Source organism: Loxodonta africana, chromosome 3, assembly GCF_030014295.1.
Source record: "Loxodonta africana isolate mLoxAfr1 chromosome 3, mLoxAfr1.hap2, whole genome shotgun sequence".
NCBI classification, from domain to species: domain Eukaryota; kingdom Metazoa; phylum Chordata; class Mammalia; order Proboscidea; family Elephantidae; genus Loxodonta; species Loxodonta africana.
In genome coordinates, this window is record NC_087344.1 from 79231391 (window position 1) to 79242916 (window position 11526).

General features: G+C 40.2%; 1 protein-coding gene across 7 annotated transcripts in view; it reads left to right on the forward strand.

The window, feature by feature from the left end:
* The window catches only part of LOC100675395 (phosphopantothenate--cysteine ligase), a 151803-nt gene extending 142531 nt beyond the window's left edge, over positions 1 to 9272 (forward strand). For 2 of the 7 annotated variants that reach the window (XM_064281818.1, XM_064281817.1), the window contains exon 14: positions 1031 to 1168. Coding sequence is in view for 4 of the 7 variants with exons in the window: in XM_064281817.1 (XP_064137887.1) it covers positions 1031 to 1068 (38 nt within the window). In the remaining 3 variants the exon portion in view is untranslated. Of the gene's footprint in view, positions 1 to 1030; positions 1169 to 3865; positions 3981 to 7055; positions 7203 to 8297; positions 8366 to 8717 lie in introns of those variants that run through there. The other 5 variants (XM_023554596.2, XM_023554597.2, XR_010321377.1 and 2 more) reach the window with 5 other exon arrangements.
* The last annotated feature ends 2254 nt before the right edge of the window (positions 9273 to 11526 follow it).

Genomic DNA, 11526 nt, shown 5'->3' on the forward strand with positions numbered 1-11526 from the left:
TGATTCTGACACTGATTGCAAAGTAAGGTGGCTAAATTTCCATCTTCCCCCTTTGCCTTAAAAATAATGTAACTGCGGAGTAGATGGAAATGTATTACATGGAATACATTTCAGTATGGAACTTCAGAGGATTCAGTTTTGTTACTGGTTTGATAACTGCAGGATTAAATTATAAATGAGAGCATTGGGACCTTATTAGTAATTGTGTACTCAGATGTTTTTAAATGTTAACCCCCCAAAATGATTAAATGTCCTAACAAAATATTGTTGTTGGGTGCTGTCAAGTTGATTTTCAACTCATAGTGACCTCATGGGACACAGTAGAACAGCCTCGTAGGATTTTCTAGCCTGTAATCTTTACAGCAGCAGATCACCAAGTCTTTCTTTCACAGAAGCACTGATGGGTTTGAAGTGCCAACCTTTCAACTGGCAGCCAAGTGCTTAACCATTGCTCCACCAGGTCTCCAGGGCTCCAAACAAAATACATGACATAAAATACCCAAGATGAATAGAACTATCTAGCTATAGGAGCTCTGGTGGCAAAATGGTTAAGAGCTTGGCTGTTAACCAGAAGGTCAGCAGTTTGAATCCACCACCTGCTGCTTGGAAACCCTATGGGGCAGTTCTACTCTGTCTTATAGGGTCACTATGAATCAGAATTGACTCAACGGCAATGGGTTTGGGTTTTTTTTGGTTTTTATCTAGCTATAGGAGCCCTGGTGGTGCAGTGATTAAGACCTCAGCTGCTAACCAAAAGGTCGGCAGTTCGAGTCCACCAGCCACTCCTTGGAAACCCTATGGGCGGTTCTACTCTGTCTTATTGGGTTGCTATGAGTAGGAATCGACTCGATGGCAATGGGTTTTTGGTATTTAGCTATAACGAATGGTCAGCAAACAGATGAAAACAGACAAAAGGACGGGAGAGAAAAAGTGAACGAGTGAAATTTACCATCAGAGTTTACAAACAGGCTATGCTCTTAAATCTGTAATTTGTTCTGCTATGGTAATTAGGGAACTTTCTTATCTATAGGAGAAGGAATTCCAGGACCAGATCACCACCCAAAATGATATCCTGCTCCTAGAAAAAAGAAAACTTCTGGAGCAACTCACAGAGCAAGAAGAAGTGATCCATGGCAACAAATGGATAATATCTTCAGTGCAGAGCAGGTAGGTGCAGCCCTGCCTGAGGAGCCGATGAGCTCCATGAAGGGGATACCTCTCCCACAACAAAGAAATCGTTACAGAGACTGTTCTTTGAGCTTGCGGTCTATCCCATAACTAGTGCTCTGCTGTCTGCCATTTTCAGCAGATCATGGAAGTGACAGAAGCTGTGAAATTTCCTGGAGGAGGCTGGCCAGCCATTCTGATAGGGTCTCTCACAGCAGCATTGCCTTACAAGGAGCTTGCTGTGTGCCTTCTGGTCCACCACTTCATGTGTGTTGACACTCATTTTTATCGGTAGACCAAGAGACCATCAGGCTCACAGGAGTGACTTAAATTCATGAAACCCACAGGATACCAACATATTAACTTTTAATGAGAAACATTCAAAGCACACAAGAATTCACACATCAGCCAGCCCAAGCATTCTGTCCTCTACAGGAAACTTTAATTATATTTAAACATTTGCTTGGCAAACACAGGACCAGAGTAAAGAGAGTGGTTTGATCTTAACAAATAGTGTCACCAATAATAACAATAATGACTAACATTTGTGTGTGTGTGTGCTTTAGGTGAAACTTCACAGAGCAAATTAGTTTCTCATTTAACAATATCCACACAAATTGTTTTGTGACATTGGTTGCAATCCCTGCTATGCGTCAACACTCTCCCCTTCCACACCGCAATTCCTCCTTTCCATCCATCCATATTTCTGTCCTTTCCTGCCTTCTTGTCATTGCTTTTGGGCCGGTGTCGCCCTTTTGGTCTCATATACATGATTGAAGTAAGAAGCATGTTTCTCATGTGTGTTATGTTTGTCTTATAAACCATTGCCATTGAGTTGATTCTGATTCATAGTGACCCTATAGACCTGCCTAATCTTGACTGAAGGGTGAACTTCGGGAGTGGCTTCAGTTCTGAGTTAAAAGGGTGTCCAGGGGCCATAGTCTTCGGGGGAATGACTAACATTTTTTGAGCACTCACTATATGCTGGGTACTGTTCTAATCTATTTATATGTATAAATTCATTTAATCCTCAACCAGTCCTAGGAGGGAGATGCCATTATTAACCTTCTTTTATGGATAAGGAAGCTGAGTTTCAAAGAGTTTAAAGAATTCAGCCAACCTAGTCAGTACTGTATACAGTACATACATACAGTCAGTGCTGACCAAAAGGTTGGTGATTCGAACCCACCCAGCAACTCTGTGGGAGTAAGACTTGGTGAGCTTCTATAAAGATTACAGCCGAGAAAACTTTATGGGGCATTTCTGCTCTGTCACATGGGGTTGTATGAATCGAAAATCGACTCAATGGCCCCTAACAGCAGCAGCAGTCAGTGGCAGGGCAGGATGTGATCCTCAGCAGCCTGGCCCTAGAACCTGCACCATAAGAGTCTAGGAAGAGATCGGCCAAGCAGATTGAAACTCTCCCATCTGTTCCCTTGGGCATACTGTCCTCTGGGCATGCCTGGAGACTTACTGATCTTCTACTGTCTAACTCTTATGTTTCATATATTCCATATAAACTACAGTATTGTTCTTTTCAAACCATGGCATTGCTTCAGACATCTAGGCTCCAAAACGATTGACTCACTACCCTTTCTTTAACATTAATAATGTTCTTGTCTTGCCCTCCTGAAGGCACACTCTGATCACCTGGATTTGACTTGGGTATTTTCCTTAGAGTAAATTTCTTCTACAGAATGTTTCCTCATTTTACAGATGAGGAAACTGAGGCTCAGACTGAGTAATTTGCAAAGGGTCACACAGCTAGTATTACTGTTGTTGTTGTTGTGTGCTGTCTCATAGCTACCCTATAAAAAAAAATAGGACAGAGTAAAACTGCCCCATAGGGTTTCTAAGGAGCAGCTGGTAGATTCGAACTGCCAACCTTTTGGTTAGCGGCCAAGCTCTTAACCACTGTACCACCAGGACTCCTGGACAGAGCTAGTAGTGAGTAGAAAAAACAGAACTCAAACACAAGTCTCTGTTTATAACTGTTATACTGTCATGTCTCTCAAATAAACTGTGGCCCAGGGGAGTGAGCCTGGTATAGTGGTTAAGAGCACCTGCTTAGAAGTCTAAAAGATTTGGGTTGGCATCCTAGTCCTACCACTGTGTAGCTTTATGTTCTTAAATAAGTTGCTTTCCCCTCTTTAAGCCTCAGTTTCCACTTCTATAAAATGGGTATAATATCAGTATCTATTTTATATGGTTGTTGTGAGAATTAAATGAGCTAATGCATGCAAAGTTGTAAATGCTTTCTGTGTGGGTAAGTTACAGTGACTAAGTACCAGGTAAATGGTTGCTGATACTGTTACTACTACTACTTACTATGGCTGCTGCTGCTGCTAGAGTACAGGATGACAGTACAAGATGAGAACTAGATACAAGTTGTGTAACTACAATATTTGAAGTAATACAGAGTCTCATTTCAGTCCCACCCCTAAGTTTCTCAAGGGCTGGGATAGCACATTTCTTACACGTAGTATACCTCTGTTCTCAGTATATATTTAATGACCATGTACTGGTAAGAAGCTTATTAATTTTCACTTGGTCTTGGAATATGGCGGGAATTATTCTGCCAAACTTAGTTCTCAAATCTGGACAATGGGCTGACACCTAGAGGTAGTGGGAAGTGGGCTGTGGTTTTACCAATGATACAGAAATTTGTAGCTATGCCTTTGATTTGTGCCATTCTTAGAGTACTTTTCCTGGATAAAGAAAATAAGCAATTACAGGAAAATAGTCTCCGGCTCACACAGCAGGTTGGCCTTTTAGAGCGCATTATAAGGAGCATCCAGATTCGCAGAGGAGAGGTAAGATGTCTGATTCCCATTGGGTCCTGAATCTGAAGTTTGGCCTGCTAAGGTTGCTGTGCTCTCTTCCCTTCATCTTTTTCATATAGCTGTAGCCCTGCTCTTGTCACGGTAGTTGTCGCAAAAAGGTTCTTCAGCTGCACACCAGGGGAGCTTTGCTCTCCATTGGGCTGAGTTATGTTAAATACTCTCCTGCGTGATCCCCAAGACATTTGTGTATGCCTCATAGCTTCTCCCTTAACATACTATGTTGTCATTGTCTTTTTACTTCTCTATTTCATCAACTTAGTAGTGAGCTCCTAGAGGGCAATGACTGTCTCTTATACATCATTTTATCTATGGACAGGTGCTGCAGAAACATTTGGGAATGAATGAATGCTAGATGTTTTCACAAGTATGCCTCGTTCTCAGCAACCCTGGTTGACACATATAGTCTTAGTTATCTAGTGCTGCTGTAACAGAAGTGGACGGCTTTAATGAACAGAAAATTTATTTTCTCATAGTTTAGGAGGCTAGAAGTCTGAATTCGTGGCACTGGCTCTAGGGGAAGGCTCTCTCTCTGTCGCTCTGTGGGAAGGAGCTTGTCTCTTTCCAGCTTGTATTCCTAGGTTCCTTGGCGATCCTGTGACCCAAATGGGATTATAACCGCAGGTATAGGGGTTAGAATTTAAAACGCGTTTTGGGGGAACACAATTGAGTTCACAATATGTATCACTATAGCACATCAGTTCCTCAGTCTTCCTTATTCATTATCCATGTTTTGCATGCATATGAGGTGATTGAAAGTATGGCTTGGGTCAAGCATACCTTAGTCCTCCGAGTGATGTCTTTGCTTTTCAGCACTTTAAAGAAGTCTTTTGCAGCAGTTTTGCCCAATGCAATACATCATTTGATTTCTTTACTGCTGCTTCCATGGGTGTTGATTGTGGATCCAAGTGGAATGAAATCTTTGACAACTTCAGTCTTTTCTTCATTTACCATGATGTTGCTTATTGGTCCAGTTGTGAGGATTTTTGTTTTCTTTATGTTGAGGCGTAATCCATACTGAAGGCTGTGGTTTTTGATCTTCATCAGTTAGTGCTTCAAGTCCTCTTCACTTTCAGCAAGCAAGGTTATGAGGAGGGACCAGTCCCTGGAAAAGGACATCATGCTTGGAAAGATAGAGGGTCAGTGAAAAAGAGGAAGACCATCGACAAGATGGCTTTACACAGCGATTGCAACAATGGGTTCAAACATGGCAACGATTGTGAGGATGGCGCAGGACCAGTCAGTGTTTCGTTTTGTTGTACATAGGGTCACTGTGAATTGGAACCAGCTCAACAGCACCTAACAACGACAACATCATATTGCCATCTGAGAGATGAGCAAATCTGAGGCTCAGGAAGGTAAAGTGAAGCTTGTCTGGCCTGGCAGGGAATGAAGCCTAAGGACAACATCTGGGTCGAGGAAAACAATCATGTTAAAAAAAGATTCAAGCAGATGAACAATCAAGTCTAGAGAAATGCGGCAAATAGTATAGACTCAGACAAGGTCCAGAGTCTGGTTGGTAAGCGAGTCAGCAAGAGTGACTTCAGTGAGCAGAGTTGCATTCTGAACCTCGGGTCGAAACTATTTGCTTTCTCCCCTGGTTTATATCACCTGCTAGATATTTCTTCCTAGGATATTTCTCAGTATGTCCTGCTTGTTGGAAACTATTGCCATGAGCATAAGACTTGCATCTTATTCACTCTCAGATGGGTGATTATTTCCAAGTTATTTTGCAGATTTTGTCAAAAGTAGAACCACCAGATTGTATGGCCTAATTTCCAATAGTTTATGTCCTTGCTTGAGCCACAGCTGTTCTCAATTGTCTAGTCATTCATTCTTTTACTTAATCATTCATTCAATAAACATTTATCAATTCTAGGAACTGTGCTAAATCCTAGGAATATGAGAATAGTCCCTGTTTTCAGAGGTCTTCAATTTACTAGAGAAGGACAGATACATACGTAAATAAGTATGAGAGTATTTTAGGTGCTGAGATAGAAGCCTAAATGGAGTAAATGCTAAGAGAGTACTTTGAGAACGATGATGAGACTGGGGGTGATATCTAAAGGGCATGGGGTTTCTTTTTGAAAATATTCTAAAATTGATTGTGCTGATGGTTGTACAACTCTGTGAATATACTAAAAACCATTGAATCATATACTTTAAATGGGTGAATTGTGTGTTATGTGAATTATATCTCCATAAAGCTGTTACAAAAATAAATATTTGTTTAGAAGATGGTTGTTAAGGAGAAGGCAGAATAATGCACATAAATTCCCTTGTACATTCAGAAGAGGACGTGGAACAAGGGATATGGTTGCAGATGTCAGGTGGATCTTGGCTGAAAGCAGAGAATACCAGAAAGATGTTTACCTGTGTTTTATTGACTCTGATAAGGCGTTCAACTGTGTGGATCATAACAAATTATGGATAACTTTGAGAAGAATGGAAATTCCAGAACACTTAATTGTACTCATGTGGAACTTGTACATAGACCAAGAGGCAGTGGTTTGAACAGAACAAGGAGATACTGCATGGTTTAAAGTCAGGAAAGGTGTGTGTTAGGGTTGTATGCTTTTACCATACTTATTCTATCCATATGCTGAGTGAATAATCCGAGAAGCTGGACTATATGAAGAATAATGCAGCATCAGGATTGGGGGAAGACTCATTAACAACCTGTGATATGCAGACGACACAACCGTGCTTGTTAAAAGTGAAGAGGACTTAAAGCACTTACTGATGAAGATCAAGGACCACACCCTTCAGTATGGATTACACCTCAACATAAAGAAAACAAAAATCCTCACAACATCATGATAAATGGAGAAAAGATTGAAGTTGTCAAGGATTTCATTCTACTTGGATCCACAATCAATGCCCATGGAAGCAGCAGTCAAGAAATCAAATGACGTATTGCATTGGCCATATCTGCTGCAAAAGACTTCTTTAAAGTGTTAAAAAAAAAAAAAAAAAAAAGTGAAGATGTCACTTTGAGGACTAAGGTGTGCCTGACCCAAGCCGTGGTATTTTCAATCCCCTCATAAGCATGCAAAAGCTGGACAATGAAGAAGAATTGATGCCTTTGAATTATGGTGTTGGCAAAGAATATTGAATATACCGTGGAGTGCTCAAAGAACAACCAAATCTGTCTTGGAAGAAGTACAGCCAGAATGCTACTTAGAAGCGAGGATGGTAAGACTTCATCTCAGGTGTTTTGGATATATAATCAGGAGAGACCAGTCTCTGGGGAAGGACATCATGCTTGGTCGATGAATTGACAGAATGGCTGCAACAATGGGCTCAAGCATAACAATTGTGAGGATGGTGCAGGACCAGGCAGCATTTTATTCTGTTGTACGTAGGGTCAGTGGCACCTAACAACAACAACATATTGCCTAGCAAATAGTTGGCATTCAATAAATGCTACCTCCTTCCTCTCAGTGCACATGCATTGTCTTCTTATATTAAACACCTGGCGAATCCTTCTCTATTTTAAAACAGTTGCCATCGAGTCACTCCAACTCGTGGTGACCCCATGTGTGTCAGAGTAGAGCTGTGCTCCATAGGGTTTTCAGTGGCTGATTTTTCAAAAGTAGAACACCAGGCCTTTCTCCCAAGATGCCTCTGGGTGGACTTCAACCTCCAACCTTTCAGTTAGCAGCCAAGAACATTAACTCTTTGCATCAGCCTGGGATTCCTAGGGGAATCAGTACACCCCTGTAATTATAGGTAAAATTTGGTCTGTTTGGGCCTATATTTTTCTGGGAAAAGGTATTTGGTTGGGTTATAGGGCTCAAAACAGGTTCTTTTTTATGATTCAAGAGAGTGAAAATGTTTATCATAGTATCAAGTAAAAACTTAGCTAAGTAAATAGAATGATTACATATACCAACTAATATGTGCAAATTCATGTAGGAAAGTAGATATAAAAGCCAGCCAGCAGTGAAAGTACTAATGTAAAAAGTATGACATTTGAGAAAAACCCAGTGCCGTCGAGTCGATTCTGACTCATAGCGACCCTATACGACAGAGTAGAACTGCCGCATAGAGTTTCCAGGGAGCACCTGGTGGATTTGAACTGCCGACCTTTTGGTTAGCAGCCGTAGCACTTAGCCACTATGCCACCAGGGTTTCCAAATTTATAATTATAATTATCAAATTTTCTACATAGAGTGTGCATTACATTTTTAACAAAAATCTATAAATATATAAAGCCTAAGTACTAGGATCATATTGGCAACAACTTATCATTATGATTTTTAATATTCATCCTTTCTTTCCTTTTAGGAAACAACAATTAGTGAAATCCCTGAATTTGAAGTATTGAATAAGATAGTGCCTTTACCAAATTCCAGGTTAGTAAAGTCAAGAGAGTCATCTGCATTCCTAGGAGTCATGGCTGCCTAACTAGTCCTTTTCTGCTGGCTTGAGAAAGCATAGCATTTGGGGATTTTATCTACATTTAGTACTTTTGAATCTTCTTCCAACCCTTCTCCTGTCCCCATTCCCTCACATCTGTACCTCACAGAATCTTGATATAAGGTAGGCGGTAACCCAGCAACATAGGTTTAAGGTAAGCTTTATTTGGTTTTCTTTGTATTTAATAGTTATACAAAACTGAAGTCCTAGTGATGCCTTCTTCATAACCCCAAACTGCTACCAGAGAAATTCTATCTATGCAATATCTTTACATGTGGCATTTCTTAGTTTTTCAGCAACAGGTTTGGTAGAGTCAGTTGGAAGTCTTCAAGAGATTGAAGAACGTAAGTCACAAGAAGCAATGGCAAAACCAAAGTCTGCCGAGTCTCTTTCGTGTTCACAGAGTTCTGAAGTTGGATACATAAACGTGGCTTCTTTGAAATAGACATACGGCATCCAAGAACAAGACCAAAAGTCAAAACTATAAAATCACTGATGTCTAAAACTGTACTGAAGTTTGGACAAAAGGTGGAATTTGACATGGAAAAGAGTCACCACAGATCTCCACTGAACATCAACCAGGAGTCTTAGAAATTGCTGATAAATTCATTAAACCAGTTCAAAAAATGTATTTCTTAATTGTGTTTGATGTCCTCAAATGCCTTGTATTGATCGATATAATGACTTAAGTTAAATGACTTAATTAGGCTTCTGTTCAGTGGAGGACGTATATGGTTAATTCAGCATTCTTTTGCACTATCACAGGTATTTTTTTCTTGTTTAGTTATTCTTGTTAATTGTAAAAAACAATATAATAACATTAAAGCAAGTATTTAAAAAAGAAAAAAACTCTTATGATTCCACACTCTTAACTTTTCATTTTAGAGTTATTCTCTTCTGGTCCTTATTCAAATGCATATATTTTAAGTAGTTATTAGCAGCTAGTATATTCATTTTCATAGTCTGATTTTTATTTTAATATACCATACATTTTCCCATATTTCGAGAGTATTCATAATTATTCTTTATTGTTGTTGTTGTTGTTAGGTACCGTCAAGTTGGTTCTGACTCATAGCGACCCTATGTTCTTTATTAGCCACATGATATTCGATCAAGTTGATCCTTTTATAAATTACTTAACCATTCTCTTTTTATTTGACATTTGGGTTTTTTCTACTTTTTAACTGTTTAAGATTATGCTGCAGTGAAATCTTTGTGCATGTAGCTGTTTTCTTCTCTTGAATTATTCCAGAATACAAATTTACAAGATTGGAATAATTGGGCTAAAGCATATGAATGCTAATACGGCTTTTGGTACATCACCTGTCACAATTTTTTCAAGGGTCATGGCAACATAAGGTTTCAATAATGAAGTTACTCAACCTCTTTAAGCCTTAATTTCTTGTTCTATAAAATGAGACAATAATAGTACCTAGCTCATAGTGGTGTTGTGAAAATCAAATGAAATGGTGCACGAAGTACTTAAACCCAAAAAACCCAGTGCCATCGAGTCGATTCCGACTCATAGCCGCCCTATAGGATAGGGTAGAACTGCCCTATAGAGTTTCCAAGGAGCACCTAGGCTGATTTGAACTGCCGACCCTTTGGCTAGCAGCCATAGCACTTAACCACTATGCCACCAGGGTTTCCGCACTTAGTAACTACTTAATACTGTCTATCATCATTATTTATTTTCATCAGCAGAGTATGAGTTCACAACCTCATCAACATTAAATATTGTAAATTTTAAAAATTTATTCCAAACGGTATAAAACTATGCTGCGGGGTGACTGCTGCTGCTCCTTCCCATCCTCCTCTCCCTCCTCCTCCTTCTTCTTTTTCAACTAGAGAGGGAGCACAAGGGGAGAGAGGAAGTAACCAGAAATTAAAAAAAGATCCCTTGAGACATACTGATATTTTACGTGCAACTTTCGCTTCCCCAGACCACAGAACTAGAAAGGATGATCAAACAATACAGGAAATAATAACTACGATATTGAATGCATACTCTGACTCCGAGCCTTGCCTTAGATCACATTCTTTCACTCAATTCATTGATCTATTTGTTGAATACCTACTGCGTGCTATTCAGTAGTAGGCACTGCCGCTACAGCTGTGAACAAGACAGACAAGCAGAGTCTCTGCTTCCATGAAGTTTATATTTTATTTGGGAGAAGAGTGTGTGTGTGTGTTGCAGGGGTGAGGTGTGGAGACAGACAATATAATTTTGGATGATGAGTAGCATGAAGAAAATAAATCAGTGATCTGAAAGAGTGACCAGGGCTACTTTATATTGGATGCGGCATTTCTTCTGAGCAAGTGACACCTGAGATGAGCCCCGAACTACAGGGATACACTCCTTACCCCCTACCAAGATCTGAAAGAAAAGTATTTCGGCTAGTACCAAGGCCCTGGGAAAATAGAGATCTCAATGATCTCCATGAACAGAAAAGCCAGTGCATAGCGACTGGGAGCAAGTTGTGCAGGAGAGGGCCAGGTAGGTACAGATACAATGTAGGCCTTTGTAGGTAAGCAATTTGATTTTATTCTAAGCCAGGAGACATTTATAAGCAGAATTATTTTACAACCTCTAGCTGCCCTGTGGGAAATGAGTTAGAGGGGATGAAAGTGGCAGCTTGTGGCAGAACTGGAACTAAAATTCTGGGGTCCTGACTTCAAGGAAGGGTTGAATATGGCGGAAGCGTTCACTATGTACCAGGCTGATGTAAGCACTGAGGGTGAACAAACCAGAGTCCTTACCTTCAGGGGTCTCACAGATTAATGGACAAGGAAAAAAAAAACAGTGTGTGAGACGGTTCAGAGACCTTAACTGTAAGCTGATAAAGACCTTGGAGACTTTCACCTCTCAGCCAAAGGTTAGACAGGCCCATAAAACAAACAATAATACACGTAGCTCAACCGTGTATACGAGACTAAATAGGAACATCAGCCCAGGGGCAAGGACGAGAAGGCATAGGAGGGAACAGGAAAGCTGGGCAAATGGAAATACGGAACCCAAGGTCCAGAAGGGGAGAGGGTGGACACGTCCAGGAGTTGATAACCTATGTGACAAAACAATACCTGTATTAACTGTTTA